The 15,314-nt window shown below is 36.5% G+C and overlaps 1 protein-coding gene across 2 annotated transcripts in view; it reads left to right on the top strand.

The window, feature by feature from the left end:
- Positions 1-15,314, top strand: part of TUBE1 (tubulin epsilon 1) — a 23,570-nt gene extending 8,256 nt beyond the window's left edge. For both annotated transcript variants that reach the window (XM_002817260.5, XM_054558047.2), the window contains 6 exons: positions 2,492-2,679; positions 2,889-3,064; positions 4,159-4,299; positions 6,133-6,273; positions 14,005-14,179; positions 14,511-15,314. In XM_002817260.5, the coding sequence (XP_002817306.1) occupies positions 2,492-2,679; positions 2,889-3,064; positions 4,159-4,299; positions 6,133-6,273; positions 14,005-14,179; positions 14,511-14,669 (980 nt within the window). In that variant the 3' untranslated portion in view covers positions 14,670-15,314. The remainder of the gene's footprint in view (positions 1-2,491; positions 2,680-2,888; positions 3,065-4,158; positions 4,300-6,132; positions 6,274-14,004; positions 14,180-14,510) is intronic.

Raw genomic sequence — 15,314 nt, 5'->3', positions numbered from 1 at the left:
GAATGTAATTTGCTGATTTTTAAATAGGCTTAACAAATTTTAAAAGAACAAAATTGTCACACTTTTTTCCTCCAACCTGAGATTAAGACTTTATATTCAGCAAGTTATGTGTATGTACAGTTGATTTTTATACATATTATTCATTGACATAGCATTTTAAGATTAAAAGTTAAAATTGCTGTGTAACCATGTCTTTAAAAGACCCTCATAATCATTCAGTTAAGAAACAAATTTGTCTCTGTACTAGTATAATTAACCTGCAAATTTGAGTTAGCTTTTTAATTGATTTATAGTTCATTATACCTTTTTAAAAAATACCTTTATTACGCAACATCTCAGAAGAACATACTTACAACTCACTTAAAATAGCAAAAATAAATATTAATAATACTAAAGGTTAAAAGTAAGTTCTTTTTTCCCACATCTAATCCCTACTCCTGTCCTCACAGATGACCAAGTTTGCAGGGTCTTTTTATGTCTGTTCTTTCAGATATATTCTATGCCTATCAAAGCATGTATGTATATTTTTACATAAACAAGATTATCCAATATATACTATTCTGTTAACTTTTCCACTTTATCTCTTTCTCAAACATCTTTCCATATCAGCTCTCTCTCATAGAATCAACTATACAGTTTAAAGTGAGTTTGTTATTGATGGGTATTAAGTGTTTATGGTGTTTAGTTTTTACATCCAATCATCAGTGAAAGTCTGGGACAAATACTTCTGCATTTGTGCCACTATAGCTTTAGACAATATTCCTAAGAAGAAGATAGGACCGAAGCATATGTACATTTTAAATTTTGGCTGATATTACCTGTATACCTTCCTACAATACTGCACCAGGGCTTCTTACTGGCAACAATGTGTATGAGTTTCTATTTCCCTACACTAGCACCAATACTGAGTATCATGAGACAAATCTATTATATTTAAAATTATATCTAGTTTTAATTTGTATTTCCTTAATTAGAAGGAAGGTTGAGCATCTTTACTTCTATTTGCAATTTGTATTTCTTTTGTTATGAGTTAAATATTTCTATCCTTTGCCCATTTTGTGGTGGCATTATTCATATTTTTTGTTGTTGATTTGTGGGAACTCTTTCTTAGAGAAACTTAGTCCTCCTCATCATATGTGTTGAAGGGTTTTTTTGTAAGTTTGCCTTGTTATTTTGTTTATGGGTTTTTTAAGTATATATAGAAGTTTTGTTTATTTTTAATGAAATCAAAACTGTCTTTTCTGAAATGGCTCTGGTTTTTTTTATGATGCTTAGAAAGTCCTTCTCATTAAAGATCACCCCAAGAATCTCCCTCACTTTGACTTAGTATTTTTAGCATCATAGCCTTTTAATAGTTATCTGCATGGATTAGAACATTGGCTTTTAAACTTTTTTTTAACCAGAATAGTATGAAATACATTTTGTATATCACAATGCAGCATACACACATGAAGAAATATATTAAGAAAACATTATTTACTCATACTACATCTGACATGTTATTTTCTACTGTTTCATTTAAGAAAACAGTACTAACCTATTCATTGGTTTCATAGCCTGCTAATAGTTCAGAACCCAGTTTGAAAAACATCAGATTAGGGGATTCCAGTTTTAAGTTCTGAAAAATTTCTGAATTTATGTAGATGTAACTTTATGTATCAGAAAGTTATCTTTAATGAGATTCCTAGAGTTTCTGCTTTTAAATAAGTAGTGTTTCATATTTGAAAATTTTTGAAATTTGAGGTAGACATGCTTAATTGTAAACAATTTTAGGTCTGTTTAAGTTGCTTGATGACATGATAGTTTTCTTCATCAAGATTATATACACACTACACTAAAGCTGTCAAGTTAGTTTTCTTAAGTTGCTTAATATCAAATGCAGACTGAACACTGTCTTAGTTGAATTTTTTACTTGTGCATGTGCAGTTGGTTCTTGTGGCATTATATAGGTATAACTTAAATATGAAAAGGAGTAAGATATAGATGCCCCTCCGAAACTCACTGTCAGAGCCAGAGATGGAATTCAGGACTTCATTTCCTGAATGTTGCCTTCATTTCCTTATCCAAAATTAGATTAGTTAATATATAATCACAGAAATAAGTTGAAAATTATTTTTACAAATATAAATTCTGACCAGGTGTGGTGGCTCATGCCTGTAATTCCAGCACTTTGGAAGGCCAAGGCAGAAGCTTGCTTGAACCTAGGAATTCAAGACTAGCCTGGGCAACATAGGTAGACCCTATCTCTACACAAATTAAAAAGTTAGCCAGGCGTGGTGGCGCATGCCTGCAGTCCCAGATACTTGGGAGGCTGAGGCAGGAGGATCATTTGACCCTAGGAGGTCAAGGCTGCATTGAGCTGTGATTATGCTGCTGCACTCCAGCCTGAGTGACAGAGCAAGACCCTGTCTCAAAAAAAATAAAGTTTCAAACTCTTCACAATTATATTCTGAACATTTATGCTAATTTTCAAAAACATTTTAATCCTCAGGAACAGGATCTGGACTTGGCACATTTCTTTTAAAGGTGCTTGAAGACGAATTCCCAGAAGTATACAGATTTGTGACTTCCATTTATCCTTCTGGTGAGGATGATGTCATAACCTCACCTTATAATAGCATGTTGGCAATGAAGGAACTTAATGAGCATGCAGACTGTGTGTTGCCCATTGACAATCAAGTAAGAAATGACATTGGAACTTATGGATAAATGTTATATATATTCAGTCCTGTATTATGTATATGTGTTTATATGAAACATTCTCTTCACTTTTCAGCCTTCTTAGAGAAAAAATCAGTTTAAATTGTTTTTCTTTCTCTTTCCTAGTAGAATATCATCTACATCCACTCTTCTTAATAGCTTCTCTCCCAATGTTTTTCCCTCAAAAGTCTTTATTTGACATCATTAGCAAAATCGACCTCATGGTGAATTCTGGAAAGTTGGGTACAACTGTGAAGCCAAACAGTCTGGTTACTTCAAGTTCTGGGACTTTAAAAAAGCGGCATAAGAAGCCATTTGATGCAATGAATAACATTGTGGCAAATCTGCTGCTCAACCTAACAAGGTAATTCTATCCAGGGTTAGTCAAAAAACTTTATTGTGCTTTTGGTGATATTTTGAATTTTTATAGTAGCATTTTTTAGTTATTCTAAATTGTAGAAGCTGCTTCTGTTTTTATTTTGTCTTCTATCTTCTTTTCTTGGAGTGATCAAGCAGAATTTTAACTTCTATGACTCCAAAGCAGCATTTCCCCAAGTATGTTCCATGGAATATTAATAGATATCATATGATGTAAAAGATTTTGTGGTTGACACACTTGTGAAACACGTAGACAAAATTAAACATTTTTTAGCTGTAGAATGTCTTAATCATTTAAACCAACTAATCTGTATCTCCTCATTAGCTGGTCCAAAAGATTTCTGTGGGTTTTTGGTATCAGAGATTGCTTTGACATTATTACATTCTAGATTATAGAGTATATTAAGCAGATTCCTGAGGAATTTAGTTGTTTCTACGGTTACTAAGTATTGACATATGTGTTTAACTCAAATATAAAGTTTGTTTTAAATAGGATATTTTTATATGTGTAGTAAGCAACTATAATAGTATATTGATTACACTTCAGATAATCCAGAAACAAGAATGACTGTAGGGCCAGCCATAGTGGCTCATGCCTGTAATCTCAGCACATTGGGAGGCCAAGGCAGGTAGATTGCTTGAGCCCAGGAGCTGGAGATCAGCCTGGGGCACATGGTGAAATCCCATATCTACAAAAAATACAAAAATTAGCCAAGCATGGTGTTGTACGCCTACTGTAGTCTCAGCTGCTCAGGAGGCTGAGATGGGAGGCGGCGGTTGCAGTGAGCTGAGATCACACCACTATACTCCAGCTTGGGCAACCAGAGTGAGACCCTGTCTCAAAAAAAAAAAAAAAAAGAAAAGAAAAAAGAAAAAATTTAGATGTTGTGTGTTATATTTTATTTTATACATGATTGTTCTGATACTAAATTTCACTAATATGGAAGAAAAGCGTGTGTTCTGCACTGAAGAACAGTGTACAAAAGAATTTAAGAAACTACCTGCTGAATAAATTGAGCTACATTTAAAGTGTATAATTTTAAAATTAAAAATTTTCTCATTTTAATGTTAACTTTTTAGCTCTGCAAGATTTGAAGGGTCCCTTAATATGGACCTTAATGAAATCAGCATGAATTTAGTTCCTTTTCCTCAACTTCATTATCTCGTGTCAAGCCTAACACCTCTGTATACACTGACAGATGTTAACATTCCTCCTAGAAGGTAAAGTGTAACTTTGTTTCAATTTTTTGAGGCCTCAAATTACTTTAAAAAACATTTTTAAGAGAAAAAAGTTTGCAATAACTCGTTATTTAATTGTATCATCTTATCTGTGAGAAGTATGTAAAATACAGTTGATGACATCCATTTTTCCATTAGATGAATGCATCTTTATTTAGAAGTAATTGTTGGAAAATGTCAATATTAAACTATTTGAACTTAAATCTAATGATTAAATTTGTAGGCTTATGAAAAGTCCTTTGAAGTCTGACAAACACATTTGAATCCTAATTATCACTAGCTACAGGACCTTGGGCAAGTGACTTAAACTTTCTTAGTTTTTCTCATCTGTAAAAATGAAATAGTATCTACCTCATATACTTATTGGGTAGATTAAATGAGAGTTTGTTTTAAAGCTACTGTCACAGCCCAGTACCATAGAAGAATTTCAGATGTAACTCTGTATGTTTTCCAGAACACCTTGCTTTGTAACTGTGTGTCATTGTTAAACATAAAGATTACATCAGTATACTTAACAAAAAATGTAGTTTTGAAAGATACTCTTAGCATGTATACTGATGATGAGCTTGAAAAGTTCACAGTGGCATTCACAGTTGACTGAGGGAAAAGGTCCTGCCAAACTCTGTAAGGAGACAGTATGTAAATAAGAAAGGGAAAACTAAATTGGCTGTGTGCAGGGGCTCACACCTGTAATTCCAACACTTTGAAAGGATGAGATGGGAGGATCACTTGAGCCCGGGAGTTCAAGACCAGCCAGGGCAACATAGTGAGACCCTCTCTGCACTTGTAGTCCCAGCTACTCTGGAGACTGAAGTGGGAGGATCACTTGAACCCAGGAGTTTGAGGCTGCATTGAGCTATGATTTTGATCCTGCACTCCAGCCTGGGCAACAAAGCAAGACAGACCCTGTCTCTAAAACAGATTGAAAATAATTTTTAAAAAGTTTTTAAAGAAAACTAAATTAAAGATTCCTTTTTATAACTAAAGTTTTGACAAGATAATTCTATACTTCAGGAATGTCACAAGTGATATTGGTAAGTTTTCATCTAAGCCAACAGCAAATGACCACTTTGCCAACTAATAGATAGGACTCCCTTTCTGCATGGGATGCTGATGACCTTAACAAGCTAAGCAACATACACAGTGTATGCAACATGGTGATTATTAAATGTCCATTGGCATCAGCCTAGCATTGGAGTCTGTGTATTGTTAGATATAAACTTTGTCAGTCACCTTTATTTTCTTTTGTCTTTTATCCTTCAGTTAAAAGACTTAGGTTGAAAGTCTCTACTTTTAGGAGCACTGCTATGGAGTTTCATCTTTTATAGGAGAGCTTCACATTGTCCTTTGATAATTTCCTCCTGTTAACAAAATTTATGATATAATATACTTTACAAAGTAATAGTCTTAATGTTATAGGCTTTTAATTAGTTTTAGTAGTTTGGATACTATGAAATAAATAAGGTATACTGAACTAAGTAATAATAATACAAGCTTCAAAAATCAGTACTACATAGAGTTCAGTAATGCTACAGTCAACATTTTGTAGCTACCTGAAATCACCCATATACTGCAGAAGCTTTTTCCCCCCAGAAAAACAAAATATTATATGATTTCTTCTCTTCTCATATCATTAAGATTGCTTCAAGAAAATTATAGTTATTTAATATTTTTAGAATATATATAATCTAATATTTTGTTAGTGTAATATTTAGTGTGGTTTATTTACTTATAGAGGACTATCTTCATTTTATAGTTATACATAGAAGAAAGAAGCAATATTTTGTATAAACAATGACACTTTCATTGTTGCAGATTGGATCAGATGTTTTCAGATGCCTTTAGTAAAGATCACCAGCTGCTTCAGGCGGACCCCAAACACAGTCTTTACCTCGCCTGTGCGCTCATGGTTAGAGGAAATGTACAAATTTCAGATCTTCGTAGAAATATTGAAAGGTTTGGTTTATATTTTTAAAGATAATTTGTGTGTGCTGCTTGGGACAGTGTGGCATAGTAGTTAGTTAACAGCCGCCCTTCAAATTCTAGCAATGCCACTTACTAAAGTGTGACCATGAACAAGCTACTTGGTCTCTTTGTGCCTTGTTTTCTTCAAGTGTAAAATAAGGATAATAATGGTACCTAGTTTTTATTTAGGAGTATTAAATGATATATGACATGTTTTATTTTATGAAAGTGTTCAGAAAATCGTAGCTGTACTATTTTTATTACCACTGCCATCAATACTACTAGTACGACTACTACTACTTCTGGTTTTTGTGTTACTATTTCATTCTATTTGTAAGACAACTAGTCTGTTGAATTACAAAATAAGGAAAATGATAGTACCTTCATTTCTTTGTATCCCTAGATTTCTACTCTTTTTTTTTTTTTTTTTTTTTTAAAACAGAATGGTAATTTTCTTTTTATTAAAGTTTTAGTTGTGTTAAAATACACATAACATAAAATGTACCATCTTAATCATTTGAAATTATACAATTCAATAGCATTAAGTACATTCACATTATTTTGCTTCCACCACCACCATCCATCCACAGAACTCTTCATCTTGCAAAACTGTACTTTTTAAACAATAGTTACCCATTCTCCTTCCTCCCCACCCCTGGTAGCTACATTCTGTGGTGTATAGTACTTTTTGTCTCTATGAATTTGACTATTCTAGGTATCTTATCCAAGTAGAATCATAATTTTTTGGGGGGGACTGGCTGATTTTACTCAGCAAAATGTCCTTAAGGTTAATTCATGTTATAGCATGTATAAAAATTCCTTCTTTCCTTTTATAAGGCAGAGAAATAATCCATAATATATACATACCACATTTTATTTATCTATTCTACTCATCTCTTGAGGGACACTTGTATTGCTTTCACATTTTGGTTGTTGCAAATAATGCTGCCATGAACATGTATGTATTTATGTACTTAATTACAATTTTCTGGATTATATAAAGAGTCTTACATATTATGAGATTTGAATCAATACTGTTGTAAAATCACTTCACCTCAAAAATTATTACAAAAAGTATCTTTCTTTATTAATTTTGACACTGGAACAATTTAAGGAATATCAGCGTTAATGGAAATTGGAATTAGAGGTGGAGTAAAGGAATGTACTACATTGATATTTGGGTGATGAACATCCTGACAGATGGAAAAGCAAAGGCAAAATTCTAGAAGTATGTTAAAAAAAAAGCAAGAAATTCAGTCTAAGTGGAGCAGAATGAGTGAGGGGGAAAAGCAAGAGATGGGTTCAAAAGTGGTTTTAGATCATATTTTGGATTTCACTTATTTAGGCACGATTGTTAGTCATTTCAGGGTTTTGAGAAGAGGAATAGCATAGCTTTGTTTGTACTTTTTTTTTTTTATTTTTATTTTATTATTATTATTATACTTTAGATTTTATGGTACATGTGCGCAATGTGCAGGTAAGTTACATATGTATACATGTGTCATGCTGGTGCGCTGCACCCACCAACTCGTCATCTAGCATTAGGTATATCTCCCAATGCTATCCCTCCCCCCTCCCCCCACCCCACAACAGTCCCCAGAGTGTGATGTTCCCCTTCCTGTGTCCATGTGTTCTCATTGTTCAATTCCCACCTATGAGTGAGAATATGCGGTGTTTGGTTTTTTGTTCTTGCGATAGTTTACTGAGAATGATGATTTCCAATTTCATCCATGTCCCTACAAAGGACGTGAACTCATCATTTTTTATGGCTGCATAGTATTCCATGGTGTATATGTGCCACATTTTCTTAATCCAGTCTATCATTGTTGGACATTTGGGTTGGTTCCAAGTCTTTGCTATTGTGAATAATGCTGCAATAAACATACGTGTGCATGTGTCTTTATAGCAGCATGATTTATAGTCCTTTGGGTATATACCCAGTAATGGGATGGCTGGGTCGAATGGAATTTCTAGTTCTAGATCCCTGAGGAATCGCCACACTGACTTCCACAAGGGTTGAACTAGTTTACAGTCCCACCAACAGTGTAAAAGTGTTCCTGTTTCTCCACATCCTCTCCAGCACCTGTTGTTTCCTGACTTTTTAATGATTGCCATTCTAACTGGTGTGAGATGGTATCTCATTGTGGTTTTGATTTGCATTTCTCTGATGGCCAGTGATGATGAGCATTTTTTCATGTGTTTTTTGGCTGCATAAATGTCTTCTTTTGAGAAGTGTCTGTTCATGTCCTTCGCCCACTTTTTGATGGGGTTGTTTGTTTTTTTCTTGTAAATTTGTTGGAGTTCATTGTAGATTCTGGATATTAGCCCTTTGTCAGATGAGTAGGTTGCGAAAATTTTCTCCCATTTTGTAGGTTGCCTGTTCACTCTGATGGTAGTTTCTTTTGCTGTGCAGAAGCTCTTGAGTTTAATTAGATCCCATTTGTCAATTTTGGCTTTTGTTGCCATTGCTTTTGGTGTTTTAGACATGAAGTCCTTGCCCATGCCTATGTCCTGAATGGTAATGCCTAGGTTTTCTTCTAGGGTTTTTATGGTTTTAGGTCTAACATTTAAGTCTTTAATCCATCTTGAATTGATTTTTGTATAAGGTGTGAGGAAGGGATCCAGTTTCAGCTTTCTCCATATGGCTAGCCAGTTTTCCCAGCACCATTTATTAAATAGGGAATCCTTTCCCCATTTCTTGTTTTTCTCAGGTTTGTCAAAGATCAGATAGTTGTAGATATGTGGCATTATTTCTGACGGCTCTGTTCTGTTCCATTGATCTATATCTCTGTTTTGGTACCAGTACCATGCTGTTTTGGTTACTGTAGCCTTGTAGTATAGTTTGAAGTCAGGTAGTGTGATGCCTCCAGCTTTGTTCTTTTGGCTTAGGATTGACTTGGCGATGCGGGCTCTTTTTTGGTTCCATATGAACTTTAAAGTAGTTTTTTCCAATTCTGTGAAGAAAGTCATTGGTAGCTTGATGGGGATGGCATTGAATCTGTAAATTACCTTGGGAAGGATGGCCATTTTCATGATATTGATTCTTCCTACCCATGAGCATGGAATGTTCTTCCATTTGTTTGTATCCTCTTTTATTTCCTTGAGCAGTGGTTTGTAGTTCTCCTTGAAGAGGTCTTTCACATCCCTTGTAAGTTGGATTCCTAGGTATTTTATTCTCTTTGAAGCAATTGCGAATGGGAGTTCACTCATGATTTGGCTCTCTGTTTGTCTGTTATTGATGTATAAGAATGCTTGTGATTTTTGCACATTGATTTTGTATCCTGAGACTTTGCTGAAGTTGCTTATCAGCTTAAGGAGATTTTGGGCTGAGACAATGGGGTTTTCTAGATATACTATCATGTCATCTGCAAACAGGGACAATTTGACTTCCTCTTTTCCTAATTGAATACCCTTGATTTCCTTCTCCTGCCTAATTGCCCTGGCCAGAACTTCCAACACTATGTTGAATAGAAGTGGTGAGAGAGGGCATCCCTGTCTTGTGCCAGTTTTCAAAGGGAATGCTTCCAGTTTTTGCCCATTCAGTATGATATTGGCTGTGGGTTTGTCATAAATAGCTCTTATTATTTTGAGATACGTCCCATCAATTCCTAATTTATTGAGAGTTTTTAGCATGAAGGGTTGTTGAATTTTGTCAAAGGCCTTTTCTGCATCTATTGAGATAATCATGTGGTTTTTGTCTTTCGTTCTGTTTATATGCTGGATTACATTTATTGATTTGCGTATATTGAACCAGCCTTGCATCCCAGGGATGAAGCCCACTTGATCATGGTGGATAAGCTTTTTGATGTGCTGCTGGATTCTGTTTGCCAGTATTTTATTGAGGATTTTTGCATCAATGTTCATCAAGGATATTGGTCTAAAATTCTCTTTTTTTGTTGTGTCTCTGCCAGGCTTTGGTATCAGGATGATGCTGGCCTCATAAAATGAGTTAGGGAGGATTCCCTCTTTTTCTATTGATTGGAATAGTTTCAGAAGGAATGGTACCAGCTCCTCCTTGTACCTCTGGTAGAATTCGGCTGTGAATCCATCTGGTCCTGGACTTTTTTTGGTTGGTAAGCTATTGATTATTGCCACAATTTCAGCTCCTGTTATTGGTCTATTCAGAGATTCAACTTCTTCCTGGTTTAGTCTTGGGAGGGTGTATGTGTTGAGGAATTTATCCATTTCTTCTAGATTTTCTAGTTTATTTGCATAGAGGTGTTTGTAATATTCTCTGATGGTAGTTTGTATTTCTGTGGGATCGGTGGTGATATCCCCTTTATCATTTTTTATTGCATCTATTTGATTCTTCTCTCTTTTTTTCTTTATTAATCTTGCTAGCGGTCTATCAATTTTGTTGATCCTTTCAAAAAACCAGCTCCTGGATTCATTTATTTTTTGAAGGGTTTTTTGTGTCTCTATTTCCTTCAGTTCTGCTCTGATTTTAGTTATTTCTTGCCTTCTGCTAGCTTTTGAATGTGTTTGCTCTTGCTTTTCTAGTTCTTTTAATTGTGATGTTAGGGTGTCAATTTTGGATCTTTCCTGCTTTCTCTTGTGGGCATTTAGTGCTATAAATTTCCCTCTACACACTGCTTTGAATGCATCCCAGAGATTCTGGTATGTTGTGTCTTGGTTCTCGTTGGTTTCAAAGAACATCTTTATTTCTGCCTTCATTTCGTTATGTACCCAGTAGTCATTCAGGGGCAGGTTGTTCAGTTTCCACGTAGTTGAGCGGTTTTGAGTGAGATTCTTAATCCTGAGTTCTAGCTTGATTGCACTGTGATCTGAGAGACAGTTTGTTACAATTTCTGTTCTTTTACATTTATTGAGGAGAGCTTTACTTCCAAGTATATGGTCAATTTTGGAATAGGTGTGGTGTGGTGCTGAAAAAAATGTATATTCTGTTGATTTGGGGTGGAGAGTTCTGTAGATGTCTATTAGGTCCGCTTGGTGCAGAGCTGAGTTCAATTCCTGGGTATCCTTGTTGACTTTCTGTCTCGTTGATCTGTCTAATGTTGACAGTGGGGTGTTAAAGTCTCCCATTATTAATGTGTGGGAGTCTAAGTCTCTTTGTAGGTCACTCAGGACTTGCTTTATGAATCTGGGTGCTCCTGTATTGGGTGCATATATATTTACGATAGTTAGCTCTTCTTGTTGAATTAATCCCTTTACCATTATGTAATGGCCTTCTTTGTCTCTTTTGATCTTTGTTGGTTTAAAGTCTGTTTTATCAGAGACTAGGATTGCAACCCCTGCCTTTTTTTGTTTTCCATTTGCTTGGTAGATCTTCCTCCATCCTTTTATTTTGAGCCTATGTGTGTCTCTGCACGTGAGATGGGTTTCCTGAATACAGCACACTGATGGGTCTTGAGTCTTTATCCAGTTTGCCAGTCTGTGTCTTTTAATTGGAGCATTTAGTCCATTTACATTTAAAGTTAATATTGTTATGTGTGAATTTGATCCTGTCATTATGATGTCAGCTGGATATTTTGCTCGTTAGTTGATGCAGTCTCTTCCTAGTCTCGATGTTCTTTACATTTCGGTACGATTTTGCAGTGGCTGGTACCGGTTGTGCCTTTCCATGTTTAGCGCTTCCTTCAGGAGCTCTTTTAGGGCAGGCCTGGTGGTGACAAAATCTCTCAGCATTTGCTTGTCTGTAAAGTATTTTATTTCTCCTTCACTTATGAAGCTTAGTTTGGCAGGATATGAAATTCTGGGTTGAAAATTCTTTTCTTTAAGAATGTTGAATATTGGCCCCCACTCTCTTCTGGCTTGTAGGGTTTCTGCCGAGAGATCCGCTGTTAGTCTGATGGGCTTCCCTTTGATGGTAACCCGACCTTTCTCTCTGGCTGCCCTTAACATTTTTTCCTTCATTTCAACTTTGGTGAATCTGACAATTATGTGTCTTGGAGTTGCTCTTCTCGAGGAGTATCTTTGTGGCGTTCTCTGTATTTCCTGAATCTGAATGTTGGCCTGCCTTGCTAGATTGGGGAAGTTCTCCTGGATAATATCCTGCAGAGTGTTTTCCAACTTGTTTCCATTCTCCCCGTCACTTTCAGGTACACCAATCAGACGTAGATTTGGTCTTTTCACATAGTCCCACATTTCTTGGAGGCTTTGCTCGTTTCTTTTTATTCTTTTTTCTCTAAACTTCCCTTCTCGCTTCATTTCATTCATTTCATCTTCCAGGGCTGATACCCTTTCTTCCATTTGATCGCATCGGCTCCTGAGGCTTCTGCATTCTTCACGTAGTTCTCGAGCCTTGGTTTTCAGCTCCATCAGCTCCTTTAAGCACTTCTCTGTATTGGTTATTCTAGTTATACATTCTTCTAAATTTTTTTCAAAGTTTTCAACTTCTTTGCCTTTGGTTTGAATATCCTCCCGTAGCTCGGAGTAATTTGATCGTCTGAAGCCTTCTTCTCTCAGCTCGTCAAAGTCATTCTCCGTCCAGCTTTGTTCCGTTGCTGGTGAGGAACTGCGTTCCTTTGGAGGAGGAGAGGTACTCTGGTTTTTAGAGTTTCCAGTTTTTCTGCTCTGTTTTTTCCCCATCTTTGTGGTTTTATCTACTTTTGGTCTTTGATGATGGTGATGTACAGATGGGTTTTTGGTGTGGATGTCCTTTCTGTTAGTTTTCCTTCTAACAGACAGAACCCTCAGCTGCAGGTCTGTTGGAGTACCTGGCCGGCCGTGTGAGGTGTCAGTCTGCCCCTGCTGGGGGGTGCCTCCCAGTTAGGCTGCTCGGGGGTCAGGGGTCAGGGACCCACTTGAGGAGGCAGTCAGCCCGTTCTCTGATCTCCAGCTGCGTGCTGGGAGAACCACTGCTCTCCTCACAGCTGTCAGACAGGGACATTTAAGTCTGCAGAGGTTACTGCTGTCTTTTTGTTTGTCTGTGTCCTGCCCCCAGAGGTGGAGCCTACAGAGGCAGGCAGGCTTCCTTGAGCTGTGGTGGGCTCCACCCAGTTCAAGCTTCCAGGCTGCTTTGTTTACCTAAGCGAGCCTGGGCAATGGCGGGCGCCCCTCACCCAGCCTCGCTGCCGACTTGCTGTTTGATCTCAGACTGCTGTGCTAGCAATCAGCGAGACTCCGTGGGCGTAGGACCCTCTGAGCCAGGTGCGGGCTATACTCTCCTGGGGCACCGTTTCCTAAGCCCGTCGGAAAAGCACAGTATTCGGGTGGGAGTGGCCCGATTTTCCAGGTGCCGTCTGTCACCCCTGGAAGGGGAACTCCCTGACCCCTTGCGCTTCCTGAGTGAGGCAATGCCTTGCCCCTGCTTCGGCTGGCGCACGGTGCGCTCACCCACTGACCTGCGCCCACTGTCTGGCACTCCCTAGTGAGATGAACACGGTACCTCAGATGGAAATGCAGAAATCACCCATCTTCTGCCTTCTGCGTCGCTCGCGCTGGGAGCTGTAGACCGGAGCTGTTCCTATTCGGCCATCTTGGCTCCTCCCTGATTTCTACTCTTAAGGAATGAGTTTCTAGCTTCTTGAATCACCATCACAGCCAATTTAATGTTCCCCTACAAAACGTCTCTTAGTTCACTGTCACACTGTACCATCTTACTGCCAATAGTAAAAAATAGATAACTTAGCATATAAACTAAGCAATTAGATTGATACCATCCATAATGTTCTGGTTTAACTAATATGAGCTGCAATAATATGGCAGACATTTTTAGTACCTTAGTTCTTACCTTCTGAGATTTTTTTTTTTTAATCTCAGATTAAAACCATCTCTACAATTTGTCTCCTGGAATCAAGAAGGCTGGAAGACCAGCCTGTGTTCCGTACCTCCTGTGGGCCATTCTCATTCGTTATTAGCTTTAGCAAATAACACCTGTGTGAAGCCCACCTTCATGGAACTGAAAGAGAGATTCATGAGGCTCTACAAGAAAAAGGTAATTATTGTACAGCTTTGTAACTGAATGTGTCTATTTTGGCTATTTAAGATGTATTCTTAAAAATTACACTATTACAAATCAGGGGTGATCTTTTCTATTATGTGTGTTGTACTGATTATAACTGAAGAGGAGAGGCTTACTCATACTACTTTTACTCTAAATGAGAAAATTTGTGAGTTTATAGGATTCATTCAATTTGACACAAGTTCTCTTTCAAATGTAGCGTTGAATGAACTCTAATTTTAATAAGGAATATTTACGTTTTAGGATAGTTTTATGTATTAAAGTTCCTGAAATGGTAAACGTTACCTAATTTTTTAATTTATAGGCTCACCTTCATCACTATCTACAAGTTGAAGGGGTAGAAAAAAGCTGTTTCACAGAAGCTGTGTCATCTTTATCAGCACTCATACAGGAATATGACCAACTGGACACCACAAAAAACATGCCTGTGCAAGATTTACCCAGACTAAGCATAGCTATGTGAAAAAGAAACCCTCAAAAAACTTTCTTAATTTCACGTTGTTTTTTCTGACCTTTCTGTTTCAACATTTTTCTAATTTGGAAACTCCAGTTTTTTTCATGTCATCAGGAAATATTTTTGTCTAAAAGAGTGATTTCTGTTTAATCACAATTTGTTGGTAATACCAATGTGTGAAATTAGTGAAATCTTAGTACCTTAACTTCAAACATTTCTCTTCAGAAAAGTTCCCTTTTCTAAAATTGAGAGAACAGAGTTCTTGAATATTTTGCTGTATTTATAGCCTCATATTTAGGCATTTATGCACTGATGTGTCTTCAATAAAAATCTTGTACAGATATATTTTTATAATTATTTATAATTTATATTTTGATACTCTATTTAAGTTAAGTTATCCTGATTCTTTAAAAGTAGTTACTGGGAGTAGAAGAACACAATATAAATATTTCCATGTAATATCCACTAACTTTTCAGGCATAGGTTTTATTACAACTGTTAAGGAGGTTTTGCTTCTTCTTTAGATAACAACTTGTTTGCTTAAAAGAATCCTAATTTGTACACTTTACATGTATTTGCATTAAACTTTTTAAATAATTACTTTCTTATCAAACCAATTGATTTTATAATAAATGTCTATGTTTTTCAACAGTG

Source organism: Pongo abelii, chromosome 5 (assembly GCF_028885655.2).
Source record: "Pongo abelii isolate AG06213 chromosome 5, NHGRI_mPonAbe1-v2.0_pri, whole genome shotgun sequence".
NCBI classification, from domain to species: Eukaryota; Metazoa; Chordata; class Mammalia; order Primates; family Hominidae; genus Pongo; species Pongo abelii.
The sequence above is the reverse complement of the archived record's forward strand: the minus strand, read 5'-3'. Positions and strand labels throughout refer to the sequence as shown.